This window comes from Haemorhous mexicanus, chromosome 3 (genome assembly GCF_027477595.1).
Source record: "Haemorhous mexicanus isolate bHaeMex1 chromosome 3, bHaeMex1.pri, whole genome shotgun sequence".
Taxonomy (NCBI): domain Eukaryota; kingdom Metazoa; phylum Chordata; class Aves; order Passeriformes; family Fringillidae; genus Haemorhous; species Haemorhous mexicanus.
In genome coordinates, this window is record NC_082343.1 from 68,257,233 (window position 1) to 68,281,554 (window position 24,322).

Below are 24,322 nucleotides of genomic sequence, written 5' to 3' on the forward strand. Positions count from 1 at the left end.
TAATTTGCAATCCAATGGTTGCCACATCAGACAATTTCAATTGCAGAAAATCAAATCTTAATGTAAGTTTGCTTTTATTTTTAATTAGACACGTTGCTTTTATAGGACATTCTAAACAGATTAAAGCCACGGGAAAACAGACCCAGCTCACTTCAGCTTTTCAGAGCCCCTTCAAGCCTACACATTTAAGTAGGGCCAAACAACTCCATGAGAGCCCAAAGAAGTTGGGGGGCAGATCACAGGCTAGTGACTCCTCCCAGCAGGCACCAAAAGCCACTGTGCTATTTCTGTCTCAGAACCCTGAAGTACTTTCCCCAAGAGACCTGAGCATCTGACCCTTGCCTAAGAATATCTTCCTCTGTGAGAAGGGCAAGAAAAAGAGGCAGCCAGGCTGGGGAGAAGAAAGAAGGGGAAGCTGCAGGTGAAGGGAACAGCAGCCACACAGGGAGTAGAGGAAAAGTGACAACTAACTAGTGCTTCACAAAAGACAAAGAATTAAAAGGACAAAGATAAAATAAAATTGTTTCCCAGAGCAGATGGAGCTGGCACAATGCTGCAGGGCTCTGTGCTAAAGCCACCCTGCAGGAGCAGAGCAGGGCCATGGCTGGCAGCAGTGACACAAGTGGCAGCAGCAGCAGCTCCTGCCAGGCACCACAGTGGCTCCTGCCAGACGTCTGGTGGCCCTAAAGTGTTGAGATCCCAGGGGTTTTAGTAGTGAGAACTCAGGGGGTATCAAACAAGAGCAAGTTTCTTCTTGCACTGCCAGCAGAGGTAAAGAAGCTGCTAGCTGTCATTCAGCTGGGCTCCAAGGTCCTGCAGCTGGAGAGCACTCTCAGCTTTCTGCCATGGCAGCAGGCTACCTCCTCCCAGCCTCCAGGTACAGTCCCACTGGGACCTGGAGGAATGTCACCAGAGAAAAGCCCCGAGAACCTGGCCCACCATTTCCACAAAGGGGAGTCCTGGCACTGCAGTGGATGAAGGAGGAGGAAAAGAAGTTCCAGGGCTTCTGTAAGGATGCATAGTGATGGCTGAACAGGATGCACTGCACAACAGCAGGGTGGGTGTAATCACACTGATGTATTCAAGGCAAGCACTGCTCACATACACAGGGCTGCCCGAAGCAAGAGCCCCATTGTACTATTATATTGCATCAAAGGGGAAAAAACCCAAATTAACACATTGTACTGGAAAAAAATTAAAAGATACTGGCTTGAACAGTTTCATGGGGAAAATGGAGCAAGAGGCTAATAGTTCAATAGTCCTGGCAGCAGTATGGGTGTGGGCATACACAAGTTCAGGTCTTGGTCTGGATCACAATGATCATGATGCAGAGCTACTACATGTATGACAGGAATTGAAACCTTTTCTGTCTCACATCTCCTGCAAGCCAATCCCAGATACCAAGATGGGGCTCTGACTGTCAATGGCAAGGCAAGGCCAGAGGATGTTACTTTTTTCTCTGAATAGTACCTCCAGGGCTGTTAGTAAGTTGAACAGGTACTACCTCAAAAACACCACCTTGGGGCCTTTCACAGTCCTCTGCTGACCAGGAAGAATGTCGTCTTGAGAAAGGGTTTTCCACGGCACCATGAAAAGGAAGGAAGGGAGTATACTGCTATTTAAATGGTTCTTGTTCTTCCACACAGGACAGCTGATCCTGGAGGATATAAACTGAATAAACAAGACCTTAGCCTGCAGGCTTTGAGCAGCAATCCTGCACACTTCCAGTTTAAAACTCTTTGATAAGAGAGAGAAGTAATGGCTGCAGAGCCACAGACTGGGGGTTGGGTCCATTTTGATTGCTTCTCCTGTAGCTACTCCAGCTCGACCAATTCTGAAAGATCATATATATATGCCATACACAAGATGGAACACAACTATTTCTTCAGCCACAGCTTAATTATCAACATAAGTACCTGATGCTCCTGAAGTACTGAAATTACAAATGGAAAGCAAGCCAATATTATACACCTATGATGGCAGATGGCACATTCATGTTTCTTTTACCAGTGGGACAAAATTAGTCACCCAAAACTAGAATACATAGCATGCACTGAGTGCACACAGCTATTAATATTTCTGATAATCAAAGTTACCTAATCTACTTTAGCACATTTGACTCTGATATGACATACCAAACAACGCCAACATCTTGCCCACTGTCTCCAGTAAAAGCAATTGTAAGTTTCCTCAGACATATGTTGTGTATACAAATGTGTTTATATCAAGGTGACATTCATTTAAAAAAGAGAGACTGTGCTGAATTGCACCTCTCCTTTTGTTTAAGGTTAAGAGAGAATATTTTGCATTTGATAACTTATCCCTTTAAACTTGTTTCCCTTCATGGGGTTTGGTGTTGGTGTTTTTTTTCTACCCTGAGAAGCAGTATTAAAGGTAACAGAGACTTCAGTGCCTTCAAGGAAGAAAAAAAAAAACTTCTCAAACTTCTGGACGTATTTTTCCAACCATTCTAATAATGTACTGAGGGAGTTCGGCCTGCCTTTCCAATGAACAGGGCTTTAACCTACAGGAAGACTTTTAAGAATATTTGCTTTCACTGCTGTTCAGGTTTCTGGACTAATGACATGGGAAACATCTGTTTCTCTCCCCTTACCTTGGCACACAGGCAAATACAGAGTACAGTCTTGCTGTAGGTCGAGACACCACAGAAATTCCCCGTTGCTCTTTTTTAAGGTAAAAAGAAAAGCCAAAGACATACACATTAATTGCCTAGTGCAAACCTTACAGTAAAAACAAACAAACACAAAAGAGTCCATGCACACCTCTTGAAGAGTATGCTACTTACATTTCCCAGGCACGCACAGTCTGCTGGTCACATGAAGATTACATGCACAGAGCTGGAAGGCACCACATCCCTGTCTATTTTACAGCTGTTCTTCAGAAAAAATTCATGTTCCATCATGCTCAGGAAAGTGAAAGCCAGTCTAAAAGCATATACCAAGTTACTCCAGCTTTTTTTACAAGTAGGAAGCAGAAAACCTCTCCATCCCATTTTTGGGGGGTAAAAGCAAATAGAGGTTCCTGAGGAGCAGCTTTAACTAGTCTTTCAGGCAATTTACAGGGATCTGTAGTCGGCACCAGCCCTTAAAAGATGCGATTAATTGTCATAGCAACCAGGGCATGGAACCACACGCACTTGGGCTGGGACACAGGGACAGCAGTGTGCCCTCTTATCCACACACGCATCTCAAAAGGGGACCGGGCTCCTCGAGGGGCTTCATTGTTTGGGCACAGTTAATCCTCTATAATAGACCCTCTTAACCAGGCATGGGGGACTCTTTCTCCCCTTACTCTACAGGAAATATTGAAACCATGGCGCTGCTGTGGCTGTGGAGGGAGGCTGCATGTCGGGGGAGGAAAGGAGAGAGTCGGACAGGAAAAGGAAACAAAACTGGGGATTATCATGCACTTTGGGGTCTGGCTAGGAGTTCATCTTAAGAACTGACAAACCACTTTTTCCTGCATTGATAACGTATTTTCTTTACTCACACCTGAAGTCTTTCATCTTCTTTCCCTTGTCCTTTCAGGACAACACCATCACCGAGTTTATAAAAACAGCCAGTGGGGTTATACCACAGCACATCTGCAAGCGAGTTCACTGTCTATCTCTGCCTACCTAAGATCAGAGCCATGGTCATCAGGAAACACCAAAACAGCAAGAAGCAGGTCCTTCCCTACATGATAATTTATTTTTAATGCCATAGAAGCATACTTTAACACAGACAGACAAAGTAAGTTTTTGTTGTGTTGCATTTCTCTACTCCCAACAAATGGGATTCAAACACCGGCAGAATTTTCCTGAAAGCTTCTTCTCTAGCTTCCTGCACACTCATTTGGATATCAAAACACAGATAGCTGTATAATGCCCTGTAGCAAGGTTGCTGGGTTTGGTGGTGTTTCTCTGTGTGGTTTTGCTTTTTGGGGGTTTGGGTTTTTTTCCCTGGGGGTGAGAAGGGTGATGTGCTGTTATTTTGTTTTCTTTAAATATCAACAGAGCCTCTACTCTACTCACAGACATCTTCCCAATCTGCAGATGATCCCTCCCTTTTCCTCCTTACCTGTGCTTTCGGTGCTCTAAATACAAAAAAGCTTTGCTTGCTCTAGGAGACAAGAAGTTGTTGTGAACTGATACTTTGGAACTGTGCAGCACCTCTGTACAACATTACTGCAAGTAAAATACAACAGCTAGGAGGATACAGGATCGATTTGGGAAGCAGGACTAACAGAGAAATGCTTCCAGAAAACTATCTATGTCAGTTCACTCTTGTGACCATTCCCAAGGTGGCCAAATTGGTGGATATTTTGCTCTTAAAGAACTGTTTTGGTAACTGAAGTTACTGGATTGCAGATCAGAGGCAGTTTTGGGAGAGCTTGTGCCTGGCTGCTGGCTCCAGGAAGAAAGAGGTCAGGGAATGGCAATAAGCCCCCAAGATCACATCAGCCAAATAAAAACAGCAATTCACACTGGACTGTAGGAGAATGCTATAATATATCACATGCTATCATGGAAAGGGACACAATCCAGTTCAGTGGCCACCAATTTTGGCTACCACTGATTGGGCTATTTTTCTAGTCAGCCACAGCAAAGAAGTTACTGCACACCTTGGCAGGCAGGCAGAAGTGAGTCACAAAGCACACAGGAGCACTGCTGCACACCAGATATAATGATTTTAGACCTGCTGAACATGTGCCTGCTCTTTTATTTACTGTGAAAAAGAACCTGTTTCATGGATAAGGCTCCCCTTCCATTTTCTATCAACAGGGAAACACAGAGCATGCTTCCACTAAGGTTTTTCACAAATGCCTATCCTCACTGAACTCAGGCTTGCCTAAAAACAAATAAATTTAATCTGTAACAAAAAAGACTGCTGTCAATTTAGGGCTGCATCACACCTCCCCCATCACCTGCAAGAGCAAGTACTTACAGGTCTAACAGCACACACTTTTCCACCACCCCCATTCAGAAGCATACTACCTGGTCTCTGGCAACCTTCTTTTTCCTCTCTGCGTATACTCACACTTCTTCCCCCCTACCTGAGGGAGGAATTGGCTACAGCTGATTGTTTACCAGCTGTCAATAGCCAACAGGTCTCACATGTGTTCATTTCATCAGGAACATCACACTAAGGTTTGTAACAAGAAGGCAGGAGGAAGCTGAGGACTTTGGCAGTAAGTAGTTAGCTCAGGCATGGTATTACAATACAAATGAGCCAAATGAAAATCTTGAGATCATAGAGATATACTTTCCCTTCCTTCTTTCCAGTTTCTTTTACCTCCCATCTTTGTTTTCCTCACCTCCTCTGCCCTTGCTCCTCTCTGCTCCCTGCTCACAGCCTCCTTCCTTTCATCATCAGTCGAGGCGCTAGTTTAATCAAAAGTTAGCTAAAAACCCACCTACAACAGCAACTTCTTTCAGCTGGGTTAATGATCTGTGATTTTAGTGATGTGCCTGTGACAGAAACTAGACCTGGTTTAGCAAAAGCAGAAGGAGGAATTTGGCCAGGAGCAGGGAAGAGACAGAAGTGCAACCTCCTTTTGGCAGTTCGTGATATTCTGTTATGAACAAACTCATTCCTCAGCCTTAGCTCATGTTCATCTTACCAAGCTCTGTACAATGACTGAGAAGTTGAAACTTCACATGAGGTAACTTGTGACCTTCTCTTAGTAATTTCTAGGTATCAGTGAAGGAGTGATGGATTTGGAAATGGTTTCTTCCCTCCACCACTGCTTTTATTTTTTAACAGTCTCCTATTAAACCAAATTAATGCATTATTCATATAGTGCACATACTCACATTGTAAGTATCTCAAGTAATAGTCAAGATGCAAATCTCAGAAATTATTACAAGCTAGTCTCTAGCACATTCTTAGCTCCATCCCTTTTGTTAGCAGAGTTTAACACACAATGTGATGAGCTTCAGCCAGGATCAGCTCCTCACCAAATGGCTGCTCTCTGCTGCCATACACATCTCCAATGAAATCAGTGTAACTTGTCTTTGGGAGCAGGAAAAAGGGTTAGCTCACTAGCACACTTTCTAAGCTCTGTGATAGCAACACCTTTTGTGTCTGGGTAACATGGCTTATGGGACCATCTCCAGTGTCAGGAGGATTTCAACTCCCCCAGACCCCACTATGTACCAGCCTCGGAGCCCATGTGTGCGTAGCCACATGATAAACTACATTGGAGTTAAGATCCATCTGGAAACACAAACCAACAATGGCAGAAACTTTTCCCCATTTTTTTTCCCATCTGAATCAAACCACCAACCTGTTTTTCAATGGTACCGTGCAAAGTTCCATGAGAAAAACAAAGGGGGAAGAAGCTGGGCAGGGTCAAGAATAAGAACAAGAAGATAGGAGTGGAGCAAGGAGCTCTTCTGCCACCTGCCAGAGCCTCATTCTGCAGCCTCAAATTCACCTGACACTGCTTTCAGTCCCAGGCCACTTCAGGTGCTCTTGGGAAGCCTCTTGTATTTTGAGAGAATGTACCTGAGGAAAGTTAGATGCTTTGGAAAAGCCGTCTGCTCCTCATCTCCCAGTGCCTACGTGTATTGCACACATTAATCATTTTGTTTCTTGGCAAAGTTTGCCCATAAAGTTTCAGAGAAGCACTATAGTAACTGCAAACCAGATGTTTCTGAGTACTATGCTCTGTTTTATAGCACTGTGTAGCTTTTCACAAGCATTAACTAATCAACAACTCTTCCGGGTAGTTAAGTTTAATTGTCCCCATTTTACAGGTGCTGAACCAGACCCAACAAGGTTGAGAGATCCACCCAGGGCCAAAAAAACCAATTGGTGTCCAATTCTGGACTGTAAATCAGAAACTGCTGTATGTAACTTCTCTCCAAGACCTTTAAACACAGTATTTCCTCTCATCTGCTGCTGCAATACAGCTTCTCCTGAAAACAAAACAGGCAAAAGCCTACTCCTCCCTGTCCTGCACTGCACACTTGGTAAAGCTGCATTTTGTCCACCAGCTGTCCTGTAACATTTAGTCTTGCACAGTCAGGATGACACAAATCATCCTGCTCTGGCTTTGGTCCCAAACCCCACGGCTGGGTCAGGCAGACAATATTCATGGGGCAACTCACCCCTTTTTTGACTCTGATGCCTACTTATATGATATTTTTGGGGGTGATTTTTTTCCCCCTTTATCACCTGGCTGATCCTTTTTGTGCATGCTGTATTTCCTTTATCGGGCTTGAGGTTTTAATGCCCATTAACTGCAGTGGTGCACAAGCAGCAGCTACAGCAGCAACAGTTCAATACAAGCCAAAAACTGGCCAGAGAAGAAGCATACTCAGTGAATACAGCAACTTTTACTGGAAAAGAAAGACTGTCTGGAGAAAACTGAGTTTTACAGAGTTTCACCTCACAGATCACTGGATGAAACATTATCTCTGTGCATATGCCACTGCTGGAGATTTCTCCACATAAATGTCTGGTGAGCTGCTTAGAATTGCATTAAAGGCTGGGCTGAGACCAAACAGTCTCTGCAACCCTCTTCCTGAGAGTTACAGAACATTTCTGGTCCATCCAGAGGAAGGAAGGATGTTATTCCCAAGCACACTGGAGCTGTGATGGGAATAGAAATGCCAGGGTTAGGACTGTCTGAAGACTTGTCTCTCCCTGCCATCAGCGCTGTCTACCAGTCTTGAATTGCAGCAGAGGCAGAAGTGATCAAACAGCTTTCTTACCCCATATTTCTTCTTTACCCCACTTCTTTTACTTCCCACCATGAGCTTTCAACAGCTCAGGCTCTGGAAGCAAGTGAATGAGCTCCACATCAGTTGCCCATTTCAGCTGGTCTTTGCAACTGCTCCTCAGCCAAACACTGCTGCTTCTGAAAGATAAATGCACGCATGGCCGCTGCTCAAAGGGAAACATGCAAATACAGCACATTTGGCAGGCAACTTAGGAGAAGTTACATTTGTACCTTTGTTTCCTCTCCCTCTTTGGGCCTACCACACGGAACAGCAGCCAAAATGCATCAAGATTAGGTCTGGTCTCAGAGCCCTGATTTTGCACACCTAAGTTACTGCTAGACCCTATGATTGGAGTATGATCATGACTCATTTGAAGCTCGATGCCTGGCATTTTGTTCCAACAAGTGCTCAGATAAATGGAAAAAATAATCATTAAAGAAAAAAAAAAAAGACAAATTTAAATTTGTTGGAGTGTAATGCTTCACAATAAATGGCAGCTGAATACTCTTGAGTGTAACAGTGTTTTGGATATTAGTAAGAACATTCATAAATGAGGAAAGAAATTGGTATTGATCCTGTGGGTTCATGTCTCAATACATCTATAGGTTGTAATGTAGGGATAAATCTAATAAATTAATCTGGCTGAGTAATAATAAGTTCCATTAACACAGTAATGCATACCAAATCAATACTTATGGACAATTTCAGTCATCAAACTTAACAGAAATTCTTCTACAAGTTGGAATGAGCTGGAATTTATTTATTTATAATGGGAAGTTGATTTTAGGTAACTAAAAGATATCACATGCTTACACACAGTCACAGACAGAATTTTGCAAGTGAATGACTAGGGAATTACCTGGTCTCTTAAACTCAAGTAACCTCTCTAGAGGAGGACCAACTCTGAACCCCAGAGATTTTGCTTGGTTAACACAAAACCAATGTAACTATTTCATTTCTGGCAACCCTTCAATCACCATCATGGCACTGCATCTTACTTCAGCCACTGTGCCTCAGTCCCTGAGTACATTTCTGCTACTGCACAGTTGTTCTGCTGTCACCATTATGTTTAAATGAGAGAAAACTTGGAATTTTCCTTTTCAGTGCAGTGAGAGGAGCCTTCACACATGTATGATAACCATCACACCACCATGCCCCTGTGCTTCTAGATTAAATCCTCCAAATGTTCTGGAACCTACTGAATGTTATTGAAGACATGATTGCCCCACCACAGAATGGACCCAAAAAGAAACTCCTTAAGTATACTGTCAAAAACTGCTGGTGAGCACGAGCGAAAAGCAGCTTCGGCAGAAGAATGTGAGGAGGCAGCAATGGAACAAGGTCTCCAGGGCCACCCACAGGTGCTGTCTGCTCTGGCACAAGTTGGACAGCAGCTCTGCAAATGCTGAAAGTCCTTCTTCTACACTGTCCCACTCAGCACATCAGGCACCTGAGAGCAGAGGTCAGGTATCCAAATCTGACTGGAAGTTACCTGTGCGTGTCTAGTAGGTTGTGCAGGAAAAGGAGTGTCCTGGGATGACTTTTTGATGCTGAATTGTATCCCCATTCATCTGTTTAGCCCAGAAATAAGTTGTGTGCCTTTAAAACTAGATCAGAGAGTGAAGAGGGAGAGAAGGAAAAGAGGTGGTATTTTTTCATGATGTTTTCAAAAACACAGAAATAAGAGCTTCAGCTTTCCTTCTCACAGACCGTGTTGTCTGCAGCACGGACAGACAGCAGGACAGAGCTCTCCTTTGCTTTTTAGTCAGTTTTTTTTAGCTAGCTGAGGCAGAAAAGTTCCCTGGGCTGTGGCTTTTTCTTTTCCTGGAACTGTTCAAACCTGCTCTCGACCAAAAATCCAGAAAACACACTGGGAGCTCACACCAGTGTCCGGGGCCCAGGACACTGCATTCCAGCACCAAAGGGACTGAGAGACACTCAGGGAGCCAAGAAACACCCACTAAGGACTCTCTCTGAACTACAGAAGGACTTTCTGAATTTGCCATCTCTTCAGGACAGTGAGAGATTTTATTGTTTAATATTTTTCATTTTCTATGCTTGTGAATATTTGCTTGTTAAATAAACAGTTTTTTCAACTTTTCTCCCAAACAAGTCGGGGGAAGGGCCGCTGAATTTTGCCCTTTAGGGAATCATCCCTTTGGAAGTTCCCTTCCAAATTTGTCCCAAACCAGGACAAGGAGGCACTTCAGTTGATCATTACTTATATTTGGGTGATGGCTTTTTCCCCACTATATGGGATGAAGCTTGGAAACTTTTTCTGCCTAAGGGTACTTATTCCTCTTACCCAGCCTGATGAAAATTATATCTACAACATTAAAGTTTTACTTCCTTCAAGTATCAAATCCCATACCCATTAAAATATTTTGCAGCTCACTGCTCAACTCTACCCATCTTACTTGCTATTTTCTGTCCTTTCTCACTTTCAGTCTACCCAGGACAATCCCTACAGACCTCAATATACTGGCAGGAGGGAGTTAAAAAGAATATTCAAAAGCATTTCATGTCTGTAGCAGCAGCAGCAGCAGAGAGAGAAAAGGAAAGCAGCAACGGGAAAGAAACCCTTTATTTCATTACAGCACTCATCTTCAAGTAGGAAGAGATTTTGGAAGGCAAATGGCCCAAATCACACTGCAGAAGCCACCAGAAATACTGAGCTGTTTAAACTCAAAAAAAATACCAGGACTTAAAATAATCACATGGTAATAATTTAATTTTAATAAGTATTTTCTAGCATTTGTCTCACCATCATAGGGCAAAAAAAACCCCAAAAGATCCATGCAAGAACAATATTGCACCCTGGGAAAGCCACAGAGGCACGTGGGAAGACAAAGACTGAAATCTTGGTAAAAACCAGAAAGCGTCATACAGGGTACAGCTTATGCCTTATCCCTCCTCAGAGAACTTGGCCCCTGCCTTTCAGTGACTCACTTCAGGCATCCTCTTGAAGAGTTAGACATCTACCTCCTCTCTTCAACAGCAAGGAGAGAGAATTCCCCCTACTTCTACCTTGCAGCCACCACTCTTATTCAGCCCAGCCAGCTCCCTCAAACTCCCCTTTCCCCTGAAAAGCTCTGAGATAGCCACCTCAAGGCTACATTAAGGACCATAATTTTAGTTATTAGACTGGAGAGATCCAGGAGTGGAGCTGTGGAGCTCTCTTCTGCTTTGAAGAGTTGATAAAGAGGTATCAGAGCAGGAACAGATTCTGGCATCTCCCTCCCACAATGTCAAGGGCTTCTTCTCTATTTCACCAAAGAGGGGGAAAGATTTACACCCTTCTTAACTCATATTCTATTTCTACCAAGTGGAAAGCAGGAAAAGCCAACTCCCATCAAAAAACACTTGCCAGATGAGAAAACTAACGAGAATAAATGTGGCCCAGAAGACAGCACAATTTTAAAATCAGTGCAGCTGAATTACATACTTCTGGACACAGCTCCTTTGACAAATGAACGCCAAAGAGGACTAAGTAAACTAATGGACATCACTAAAAATGTTTCAAATTTTGTTTTCATTCCATTATCAGCTAATACTGGCTTACAGGTTGAAATTAACACTAAGGTTATGGTCTTGTTATTGGACATAAATTACTTCATTTATCTGTATTAGAGATGCAGCAATCTGTTTCAAGCACAGCGTGCTTTTGTAAATGAGCACCTTGAAGCCAGAAATGCCTTGGAAGATGAGCTGGGGGGGTGGGGAGGAAACCATCTTCTAGTTGTAAACTTTTAAATTTCAAAATTTCTCATGTTTTGCATCAAGACAAAACCATGACCTTCATCCCAAGGGAACCTCACAGTACATGTGCTCACAGCTGCCTTCAGGGATGGAGTAAAGAAGAGTTAATCATGTTCTCCTACATAAGCACTCCCACCACCAGATTACCATGAAGTCTTACTTGCTCTCCAACCAAAAAAATCTAGTCTGGACATAAGAAACCTTACTAAACACAGTCTCAAGAAAGATCAATCCTTCTTGAGAAGGTTTTGACTTGTCCACATTTTCTGATAGGAAAAAAAAAGTTACAACAAAAGAGAAGATTCACCATCCAGCTCCAAAAGTTCCTACAGGTTGCCACAGGTCAGATCCCTCAGAGTGTGACCTCTCATATTCCATGAGGAACAGATAGTGTAAGGAAGCAAAGGTGACCACCACACCAAAGGGACTCTGAAATTATGGACTGAAGTTACTGTATCAGCTATAAATAGAAGACTGGCTTGATAAGCATCCCTATTTTTTACTGTGAAGCCTGCAAGGCATCATTTGTGGACAGACCATTCTGGTGAGATCAAGGGTCACTCACCTCCTCTAGGAAATTATTTGATCATCCCCGTGTGCCATGGCATTCCCAAAAAGCCGGCACACTCCCTGCAGATGTAGGGCACTGTGCTGCTGTATGGGTATGCTCCCCCACCTCCCCAGGCTGTGGGGATGCTCCCTGCTGCACTGAGGAAAAGGTGGTGCATGGGAGTCACACCTGCTACCTCAGTCGTTTGGTGTCTTTAAAAAAATGACCGAGAGTGAATATGTATTGAAGAAATGTTTTCTCAAATCACGAGAGAAACCAAGTCGGAGAAAGCTGAAAGACGAATTTCAGAACTTTAAGTGTTTTCAGTAAAAATCTCAGCAAGATGGATGACAGACATAAATAAGCACAGACAGGTAAAGTAGGCAGTTCACAACATGAATCTCAGAACTACCAATACTTACACACTTTACAGTCATAGCAATTTATGAGTCCCCGTACAGCTGTTCTTGCAACAGGTGATTTTGGCTGAGTTTGAGCTCTGCTCACAAGCCTTTGAGCATGAGACTTCTGTTGCTGTTGGGCTTGGGGGCTAATTTTTGTAGTTTTTAATGTCAAGCCTCTTCAGCAACTTCTTTTTCCTCAGCTTTCTTGGTAATTAGCCCTAATCAGTATTCAAGTGCAAATCTGTAAGGCTATCTGCTGACTTAAAGGAAGGGAACACCTCACTAATAGCCCCAGTGTTTCCCTCTGCCTGCAGAAACAACCCCGATAAGGACAGAGACTCCAGCCATCTCCAAAGAGACAGAGCCACAAAGAGCCCCTCTGATCGCTGCTGGCATCTGGCCTTCCCCTCATTAGCACATTAAAGCTGCTCTGTCCATCCCATAAGAGCCACTCTGTCCATTCCTCCCGCTTTCTCTATGGAGCCATTTATGGTGCTGCTCCTTTGAAACCCCCCTAGTTCAAGAGGCAGTAACCCCTTCCCAAAGCCCACAGCACAGCCAGTGTCAGAAATTCCCACTTACAGACAGGCACCCAGTAAGGAGTGGCATTTTGAATGTCATAGGTAGACAGAAGACACCCACAAATTCTGCCTTGCTGAATTGCCCCTCCTAGGGAAATCTTTTCCCACTCAGTATGGGGGCTGTCGCGTTTGGATTACAGTGCACTTAGGATATCACATCACTTCAAACAACTCCTACTTCAGAGCAGGACCAGCAAGACTTGTATCTCAAGTGCAAATTCTCAGGAGCAAAAAAAAAGGCAAGAGGGACAAAGCTTCCCAATCCTGGCTTCTAAACCTGTTAGGAAATGACACTCAGACACTTTGAAACCAAACTTGGACAGATTTCCAGTGCACGCTACATGAAAAACATGGAAGCCTTTTGTACTTTAGCTGATCTTCGCTCCTAAATCAAAGCATTTTGGGTGTGCATTCACTGAAATGAGTTGTTTGGAGAAGAGGAAGAGCATCTTTTGCTCCCATTTTACAGGTATTTCCCTTATGCACCCTAATCATTGGGAACAGAGCTAGTTTGCAGAAGTTGTTTGCTTACAAAATGGTGATTACAAGTTGACTAATGAGAAAAGGAAAGAATGGACAATTTTTCATCACTTCATTTCTTTATCCTCTGCCAGGATGCTTTCCTACAGGCAGATATGACCTTCCCACTTCCTCAACCAAAAAGAATAATACTAACAGGCACAAGAAAGCCAACCTAGTTGCTTTATTTATGCTCTGATCTCATTTTCTTTGACTTACTTCAGAATGGTATAAATATATTTACCTAAAAGGAGAACTGTGGCTATCTGAATTGAGCTCAGGCTCATTTTTCTACAGTCACTGTTATTCTGGGTGGACTTTCAGGAGCTATTTGAACTTTTTAAGAATGAAAATCCCAAAGGAAGCAAATTCTTTTGTTTTGAAGAAGAAAGCAAAGCAACTGAAGGTCATGAACACTCACTCTGTTTTTGGATTCATAAATGATATGTTTGATCCTTGACTTGCTTTTCATTAAGGAAAAATGCCATAAATTATTTGGTTTGTTTGCCTCTCTGATCAGTCAACTGAAAGACGTTTTTGCTTGGGGGCAATGAAACATATCATCTCAATTTTATTATTATTCAGCTCCAAGTTCTTTTTAGTACATAAAATCCCTATGCGTGATTTATTATGCAGGTGCATAATGTTATTAGGAAAAAAAACCCACATTGGGTTATAGCTTTCAATGCTTGCAGTGCCATTTAAACAGCTCTCATCCCTGAAGAGTTAGTAGCTTTGACACACAGGTCAAGTTCAAAGTTAGTCAGCTAGTGGGCCAAGCTTCCTCAACTCCAGTATCAGGGAGGAATTGGGCTTGTAACACACTAAAAAATCAAAAATTTTAGTCAGACTGAACCCAAACAGACTAGCTTTCTTTCAAAAAGAATCTAAATTGCTTTTCTTCATATAATTTTGTTCAATACATCACTGCCTAATTTAATGAATTATACTTATTAGAAACACTTTTTTCTTCATTTTCCTAAGACAGGAATTAGACCATGCATGGCTTTTACGTAAGGCTGAAATTTACTTGACAAAGTAAATAAGTGAGCAAAGAAGCAAAGTCACACTGTTCCATAGAAAACTTTTGCAATTCACTAGTGCAGAGAACAAAGCTATTTAAAAGATGAGATGGGACTGAATGGCTGAAATAACTCTTATTCCATTTTCTGATTCAAGTTGAGTATGTCTCCAATATTCTGATATGATTTTTAGGAAACTTCTGAGAAATACAAAGTGCCATTCAGCAACTGCCAGCAAGAGAAAGCCCATGAAGACAACCTTGAAACAGCAAGATAAGGCACAGCCAAACTTTATAACTCGTATTCCTTAAGGAACCTCTAACAGAAGTGGGTAAACCCAGAAAAATGCATGTGCCATCCAGCTGCCTAAAAATGTCCTTGTCAAGGAAAGCAATACAATAGCAGTGCTTTAGACGTGTCTCTGGAGACCTGAGTTCATAGACACGCCTATGGGTTTTTTTGTTTCCAGGAATAATCCCATTTACTTAGCTAAAATAACTTTGTCATAGTACCTAAGATATTAACTCATTTTGCTTGCAGAAACTTCATTTTCCCCCCTGTCCTGCCACCCAGGACTACAGAGATAATGCCCATGTATAAGCAGGCATCTCACTTGTTGGCTTTTATTTAGAGACACTTTGCAAGAATCCCCCAAAGAGATTACTTGGCAACCTGCTCCCCCTGTGTTTCAGATATGTTTGTTGTCGGTCCAGTTCTTCTCAAGAGATGATAACCACACTTCCCAACGTGAGACCAACCTGAAAATTAGTTCAAAAGGTTTCAGGGGCCACAGGAGAATCTGCCAGGTGAGTCTCTGCCCTTCAGATCACCCAGGGAGTGCAAGAAAGGGACACAAGCTGCCTCTTGTGCTGGAATACAGACAGATGGAGCAAGCTGGGACCCACCAACAGGTATCTGAAATACATAGGTGCTTGCTGGGACAGAGGCACAGAGAACCTCAGAACTCCAAACCACATAATTATTTTTTATCTCCCCACTAGAGGTGAGAGTCAATGAGGAGCAAGTAAGTCACTGCTTATTAAGTGGTCCTCTACGAGCAGACAGAGTTTGCGGAGTCCAATTTTGGCTGCACAGAAATTTGGGGAAGCAAGTAATCAAGCAATCAAGCAGCCATCCCTATTCCTGCTCTTCCCCGCAGCGTAGCAGGGCACAGTCAGTCAGGGACACCTGCTCAGCAAATGTCACAAGGCAGGTACGAGGCAGGGCCCTGCAGATGGGATTTATGGACCATAGGAGTGAGTCACAGGTCCAGGAGTGTATCTGCAGCACATTTCCCCTTTGAGTTGCTACAGCAACTGAAAGTCATCCTACCCCAACTCAGAACCATAGAATCATTAAGGTTGGAAAAGACCTCCAAGATCCTGGAGTCCAACCAGCAACCCAGCACTAGCAGGTCCACCATTAAACCACATCCCTAAGCACCACAACTACTTCAAGTTTGATCCTGTTGCAGCAAGTCCTGTTCACCATCACTGGCAGCCCAGAATTTATACACAAACTATTCCAGTAAATCCCATAATTGTGCTGAGCATCTCCAGTCCTTTATAATTCTAACCATTCATTTTTGGTTTGAATTATTTTCTTGTTATGGACAACTTTTTTCAGAGTGCAGTGTTTGCTGTGATCACTGAAAGAGACTTTTACAAGCAACCAGCTCTGATTTCAGTGTGTTCTCTCCCAAATATCCTGCAGGGGTTGTTCCAGTGTTTCTCTATTACCTCGGGATCTACTGAGTGAACAGAGAGGAGAGGTTGGAAGGCAAAGTTAAAATAAGATTCCATAGCTTGTAAAACAATTTTAATTTGTTTTAATAGTTTAATTTTAATTCCTGAATTGCCATGGAAGGCAATTCATCAATCAGCAAGTGCCTGGGTAACCAAACTGCTACAAAGAAAGTGAGAAAGAAACAATGATCAGTTTCTGCCAATGTCTGTGTCCTTTCTCCTGATGTCTTGTTTCCTCCTTGACCACACCAGAGTCTGTCCCCTCCCAGGGCACAGACTTCTTAGCAGGCCCTCTTATGACAGGACAAGAGTTTTAAATGAAAAGATTAGATATAAGGAAGAATTTTTTTTATTATGAGGTTGGTGAAACTCTGAAAGAGGCTGCCCAGAAATGTGGTAGATGCCACATCCCTGGAAACAATCAGGGCGAGGTTGGATGTGGCTCTGAACAACCTGATCGAGTTGAAGATGTTCCTGCTGATGCAGCAGGGGTTGGATTAGGTGACCTTTAAAGGTCCCTTCCAACCCAAACTATTCTGTGATTCCACCAGCCTAAGCAGGTTTCTGGCAGCCCCAGCTATTGTCAACCTTTTTATTTTGATTCGGTCTGAAGATCCCCTACTTTGTGCAGCAGAAAACAGAAGCACAATGAATCAGTCAGGAACCTTCCACTAATGGGTGTCAAGCAAATGGTGCACACAAAGTATAGATAGCACAGAGAAAGTGTTACCCTCTTCCAGGGGAAAAACAATTGCAAAAGCCAAAGTTTGGTTTCTTGGGGTCTCCTACTTCTTTAGGGATATGGCATACATATTTCCTTCTTTCCCACATGTATTTTCAGACTATTGTTTCCATAGAGAATGAAAATATGAACATTCTGTCAGAATTCAATTCACTGTATCAACAGAAATATTGATGAAAGCTGTGATGTTACATGGAGACATCAATTCCCATGTAAAGTTGAAAGAAACTTAAGGAAATATAACTTTTGAAAAATTTCCATTGATACACAATGTGGGACTGGCTAAGAATGTAAACACCTCAGTAACATGTCTTCTCCTTCTCCACAAACCACATAAATTTGGAAAAATTTTACTCTTATTTCATGTTTGAGGAGGAGGTAAGAACACAATCACGAAAAAGGGACTGACTCCTATTCCTCAGGCTGCTCTTCTGGGCTATGTGAGATCTCATTTCTAGGTTCAAGTTCATGAATCAGAACAGATTTGAACTTCCGTCACCACAGCAAATTTCTATCCTTCCCCTCCTTTAAATAAAAATAAAAAAAGAAAAGAAGAAAAAAAAAACCCAAAAAAACTAACATAATGAAACAAAACCCAACCACAACCAGGGTATTCCCATTTCAATCATGCAACCATATATAAAGAACAACAAATACTGATTTGACATTTCATCTACAGCTCAGTCATATGCATGCATAAGCATGGTAACTGTATTAATTAATCCAACACCTCCATGAAGAATGTGGTCACTTTGATGACCCCCCAGAGGTCACTGTTACCACCCTTGCACAGGAGAGCCTATTGCTTTTGTATCTGACCTCTTCACCACATCTTCCCGTTTCTCTTGGTGCCCCTGGGAAAACATCTTTTCTCTAGTGTCTTGTTTCAGGACTGACACACACCTCAGGATGACCAAGCAGAAGGAGGGCAGGATCTTGCAAGCAGAGGACGCCTAAGATGACACGGACTGTCGGGATGCGGAATTGAGCCAATCTTTCAATAGGGAGAGTTGCAAAATGCATGTGGTACAAGAAAATGTGTAACTGAGTTGAAGCAGCTCTTACTTGTTTCAACTTCTTTTCAACCCTTGTCATGCTCAAATAACAAAGATAAGTATTTCCTCTGTCACTGAAGCTTTGGGGAATTCTCCTGGAATGGTAACAGTTAATTAATTGTGTGTAATAGGGATGTTCTGACAGCAAATAGCTTCACGTATTTTTAACAATGTAACACTTGTAGTAATTGTAATTTTTTAATATTTAAAAGCTTCATCTTCAAACCGAGTACATCCATTTACAATAGCTGTGTTCAGTAGCTCGTCCATGTTACATGAATCTGAAACTAAAGCCGGGACAATAAGGCCAAAGCTGGTACGCACCATCCCATTGCTGCAACCGCTCTGTTTAGCACGTAAGAGTCATTAGGCAGAAGTGATGGCTCCAGCTGCCTTTTCAGACAGGAGCCCCTTCTGGAGAAGAGCAACCAGTTAGGCGCTGGATGGACTCTGTTTCGTAGTAAAACCCTCTGCCCTAATCAAATGCAATGCAAAAGAAACAACCGGCAGAGAGGGGAGCGTAAAGGATTAACTAAGATGGTTCCAGCGTTTTCTTGTGCCTTCGGTGAAATAATTTACTCCGAGTACCCTGCAGTTTTCCCATCTTTGCACTGACCGCTCTGAGCCACACGCAGGGGCGAACCGAGCGGCTCACCTCTCGCCAGCAGCCCTAGCGTGCTGCTCCGGGGCCACGCGAGCTGCTCGGAACCGGGCAGAGATCCCACACGACGTCACCCGGCACCCCGGAGCATCAGGCCGCTCCCGGCCGCCGCTGGCGGACCCCGGCCGGGAGTCCCAGGGGCCGCCCCTTCCCCGCCGCCCTCTCGCCCGCCGCCCGCGCTCCAACTTCCCCGGCGGCGCCCCCGCCACCGGCCGGGCTGCGGCAGCGGGGATGCCGGCTGCCTGCTCCCGCCGCCCCTCGCCTGTCCGTGACCGGCCGGGAAAGCCGGAGCCGGCGGGAGGCGCGGGGGCTCCGCTGCGGAGGCTGTGCCTGTGGGCACGGCAGGTGCCATAGCACCGGCACCGGGACCGGCGGGGAGGGCGCGGGCTGGCGGCTCACGCCGCCGCCTCGGAGGCAACAATGGGCCGGGGGAGGTTCCGCGCCGTCACTCCCTGCCCGCCCGGGGCTTCTGTGGGCAAAGGCACTGCCAGCCCTGCCCAGCCCAGCCCGGCGGAGCCGAACCGAACCAAGCCGAGACGAGCCGGGCCGGGCCGGGTCGGGACCCCTCCGACGGCGACCCTCGGGACCTGCGCTCTCCAGGCGAGCGGCACCGTGCCGTGTAGCCAGAGCCCCGCTCCATCCCCTGGCCTCACCTGTTCAGCACTTTCCTGATCCTCTGGCGCACGCTGGAGGAGGGCGCGGAGATGCCGCTCCTGCCGCCGCCACTGCCGCCCTCCGCCGGCAGGTTCTCGATGGTGGCCACGACATGGCTGGGCTGCGGCGAGTGGTGCGGCGGCGGCGGCGGCTGCGGCGGCGGGGGGTGGCGGTGGTGGCGGTGGCGCTCGGGGGAGAGCATCGCGGCGGGGCTGCGCCTCAGCGGAGAGCGGGGCGCATCCCGGCGGGAGGGCGGCGGGCGCTGCTGCCGCCGGCGCTGGCTCCCTCGGCTTCCGGGCAGCTCCAGACCCTCGCCCGCTCCTCCCTCACTGGGCTGCCATGCAGCGAGGGGCGGGATGCTGCCGCCGCCGCCGCCAGCGAGTGCCGCTCACGGCCGACGAAGTGGCAGCAGTTTGGCGACCCTCCTCCTCCTCCTCCCACACCCCCCGCGCCCAGCCGGTGCCTCCCCCCGGCGGAGCCGCCGCCGCTGCGCCGCCTCGATCCCCTTTGTTCCCGCTCGCCACCGCCCCGCGCTCCCCTAACGCGCGGCTGCTGCCGCGGCCCGGCCGGCCCGGCACGGCACGGCCCGGCACGGCCCGGCCCGGCGCGGAGCCCCCCGGAGCCCCCCGGAGCCCTGCGCGCCGCGGGGCCGCCGCTGAGCGCGGCCGGGGCCGCCAGGGGGAGCCTGCGGCGGCGGCAGCGCCCCCGGGGCAACGCGCCGGGAGCCCGGGGCAGCGCGGCCGGGGCCGGACCCGCGGGGTCCCGCCCGCCCCGAGAGCTCCGCCGGCCTCCAGCTGAGCTCCGCGCTGGGGGGAGAGGGGGAGCCGCGTCCGCGGGGCCCCGAGCTTTGCCCCATTAAACCCTCATTGGTTTTCCTCGGGGTGTTTAGTTGTCTTTTTGGGGTGGGTTTTTTGGGGGTGTTGTTTCTTTGGGTTCGGGATGCTCACGGCTGGGCGGCATGGCACTTCCTCCCTGGCCGGTGCTGTGTGAACACACGGGAATTGCCGTACACTTGTCTTCTGAAAGACCGGCACGGCCGGTGTCGTCTTCAGCCAATTGGGAAAAGTGTAAAGAAAAAATCGCCTCTGAACAACGCCCTGGCTCTCGCACTGCCAGCGGCGCGTAAGGGACCGAGGGAGGCATGGCAGTCGTTGTAAAGTTCAGAGCTCCATACATTTTTCATCGAGACAGTGCGCTTGAAGTTCATGCCTGGGCGAGGCTTGTTAAAGTGTTGTGTGTCTCGCGTTCAAATACTGGAACACTCCCCAAAGAGAAATGGAATGAACGTGGGTTCAATATTTCTTACTCTAAACATAAAGATCTTTCACTTCAAAAATTGAATTAGGCTCAGAGGAGGTGTCTTTTTAATCGATCATGTCTCTCTGAAACATATGACATGATAATTTTGCTAAGTCCTTTAAGCGACATACATTTAAAATTTCACCTTCTTCATTCTGTTGTTCCCCTCTACTTATTTTTGTCACCGTTTCTTTCCCTATATTTCTGTTTGTGTGAACCTTACACAAAGCTATGAAGATGAGATGAACATTCATGGTAAGCAGGGAAATGTGGTTGTAAAGCCATGCAGTGTCTCCCATGGAAATCAGATAGATGTGATACTCAAAATTATATTTGCTTTATTTTTTTTTTTTCATTTTTAGGTTTTAGGTAATGCCTGTTTATAGAAACTCTTCCTTTTACCAATATCAATGTTTAATATGTCGGTTTACTCTGAGTACCTGAGCAGCCTCTGTCTAACAGGTCTTCAGATGAGATCCGGTGGAGCATGTTGCTTTACCAGAGGAATGCTTTTGAAGATGGGGCTCGCTCACTCGAAATCCTGTAAAGTTCATTCTCTGTTCTGGGCAAACAGCCAGCTGTTTTCAGCGCGAGCCGAATCTCAGTTGAATCGGATTATGCTACTAAGAGATTCTCCTCTCTCCTATTCCCCCCATGGCAACCACATGCTCCCATAAGTGGAGAGCAGATGAGGTTCATCCTCCCTGGCAGCTCTTGGAAGTGGAAGGGACAGAGGCTCTGGAGCTGCAGTGCCCTGCAGCCGGGCTGTGCAAGGTTAGCTGCGGGGCTGGCAGCCCCGCGCTGTGCCGAGAGCCGGCACCGCCTGGCTCCAGCTGCAGCATCTCCCAGCTCGCACACTCATCTGTGTCCTACGCGCCTCTCGCACCTGTTTGTTAATGTTTCCATGCCCTTTGTAAGCAGGCTGTCTCCCTACACTGCGGCTGGATGAGTACTTTGGAAGCGCTCACTGTGAGGGTGGGAGAGGGTTTAGGTCAGAGATGTGTTTGCTTCTGGGTGCTCAGTGGCCATTTCAGACGAATCCGACAGCTGAGCAGATCAGAACAACAGTGTTTGTGTAACTTTATTCCCGCTGATTAAACCAAATGTATGCAGATCTGAAGTCCAATTTGGGACGTGCCCAGAAACAGGGGGGGACTGTAGGGACGTCCTATCCTCAGAGCAGCCCCCTTATTTAGCAACCCCCTGTTTTTTGCAGAGAAAAACTGTAGGTCTGTGCAGACAGCCCTGCTGCCATTGTGACAAATGGATTTCTTGCACATGCAGGTCCATCATAAATACAATGCCAAACTTTTGCTGTGTCCAATTAAATTGTTTCCAATTACTTTTCTCTTTGTCTTACTACCCCACCATACCACACACAGAGCATTACACCATCCCATGGCTTCATGCTTTTAATATTGCAGCTTAGCCATGCAGGGCTTTTTCCACAGTTAGACAAAAGTACTGGGAGGAGCAATTACACTGGATGTATTCTGTTTAGTAATATCAGCAGTGGACTGCATCGTACAATCAGTAGGCGCTGATTGAGAGCACCTTTTTTTATTATTTTAATAATTGCTCAAGATGCTGTTCCTGTGGCTCAGTATCCCTCAGTCCTAGCATTCCTGGCCTGATTTCAAACTAAGTGCTAAGTATGCTCTGCTCCCTTGTAACTGTTACTTTCCATGTTGACATTCAACTTTGATATTTTCATTTATGTAACACACAACTGAAGTCATTTTACCAGAATATAAGCATAGAATCTGTATAGTTGTGAAATTTTCTTTGTTGTTAAGCATTTCAGCCCCCTGGTGAACATGCTAGAGGTTAGTCCAATGACTCCTTTTTGTTGTTTACCCTGAAGAAGCAGTTCACCTTCCAGCAATTGAATCTGGTTTCCAGTGTGGGTTTTCCAATATTGTCACATGAGCTTAAACCCAGGCTCTCAAAGGCACTGAACTGCCTCAGCCTTTTTGTTCTCCAAGAGTCTCCATGAATAAAGGAAAAAACTCTCCATGGCCACTAGAGTTCACAGAGGATCAAGTCCTTTTAACTTTTGAGTTTCTGTCAATAAAGATGTACAAAGCTGTTAGAACAGCAACCTCACTGACTGCCTAACACTCTGCCCAGGAGTCTGGCCTAAGCCTAAATCCTTGTGCCTGAAGCACAATCCTTAAACTAGATGGGGAAGTCCTCTCCTGGGGCTCCAATCTTACAGCTGTGCTCTGATCCCGCTTGAGACCAGGAAACTACTTGTGGCGGGACCAGAGGCTAATCAGTAACTAGAGGGACAGCACAGTACCAGTAGAACTTATAAATAGGGCAGCAGTACTAACAAAGAGTAAATTTTTATAAAAGCGTGCCCCTATACCTACAAATAGGTTGAACAGTTTCCCTGGATGCAAGGACTTGGGCTCTCACCTCTGCTTAGCCAAATTTTAGAGATTTTAAACTCAATTTTCCCTTTTTCATCTGAGTCTCCTAGAATTGCTGCAGTTGCTTTTTCTGTTGGCACCCCTTGGTTCCCAGCTCCAAGAAAAGAACCCCAGAATTTCAATGGTTGCAGTTCTGTGGAAAAGCTCTGGGTGCTGTACTCTCAAAGCTGTTTGTCTTTATCTGGGGATTCAGCCAGACAAAGTAGACTCTTCCATCACATTTTTTCAAGGACGGGAAAACTGAGGTACTGAAGCAGCTCAAGCCAAGACAGGACATGCACTGTCATTTCTCAATCAACCACCAAGGATGCCAAGAGGAAGAATCATGATCGCTTTTTCATCACACTGAATGATTATTATATATTTCCTGTTTGATTTGTATAGAATATATAAATTTTATGTTGATATGTAAATTTTAATATTTGATATAACATTTTGTTTATCTTAAACCTTTTTATTTTATTAAAACATTGCTTGATTATGACTAAGAAACCAAATATTACTTTTTTTCCTTTATCCCTGGTATGAAGTAGTTGCAGCTGGAGGGAATGAGATCTTTCATTAACACACTCTGCTGCAACACCAGATGGATCAGCATTAGCTCATCCCACTTATTCCTGCATGGTGCTCCAGAGAGGGTTTAGTCATATTTCTGGTGAGTTTGGGTTGAGCACTATCCTGAAGCTGTAGTGCTTCTGTCTAGCTTATTTGAAAGAAACCCAGGTATCTCTAGAGTCAGAGCTGCTTTGGGAAATGCTGACAGCTTTTTTTATGGTGCTTTTGGGGGACAGGCAACAGCCATGGAGGCAAAGTGTTGGTGTCAACAAAAGTCCTTTGCTGAAAATCCTTCCCAGCCTCTTCTTGGGCAGAGTTTGTTAGGAAAGTCCAACAACTCCAACCACCTCCCAACACACATGAGAAAGATTCACAGAAGTGACAAATTTCCAACATGGGAGGTAGACTATGACAGAAAAAAGGAAGGGTAGAGCACAACCTTGATGTTATTCCTCAGCCTCATGCGCCACAGTCCCATTTTGGCACCATTGTTACAGGTAATCATGGCCTCACAAGACAAGGGGTTACAGGATGAGAAGTCATCAGTCACAAATCATGAGCATAGTGTGTCTATTCATACACGTTAGTGGATCTATGAACATGTTAGAATAT

General features: G+C 45.3%; 1 protein-coding gene across 1 annotated transcript in view; it reads right to left on the reverse strand.

Moving 5' to 3' along the window:
- SLC35F1 (solute carrier family 35 member F1) overlaps nucleotides 1-19,803 on the reverse strand; it is a 227,820-nt gene extending 208,017 nt beyond the window's left edge. Inside the window, exon 1 of the mRNA XM_059842227.1 lies at nucleotides 19,421-19,803. Coding sequence (XP_059698210.1) covers nucleotides 19,421-19,623 — 203 coding nt within the window. The 5' untranslated portion in view covers nucleotides 19,624-19,803. The remainder of the gene's footprint in view (nucleotides 1-19,420) is intronic.
- Nucleotides 19,804-24,322: the final 4,519 nt, after the last annotated feature.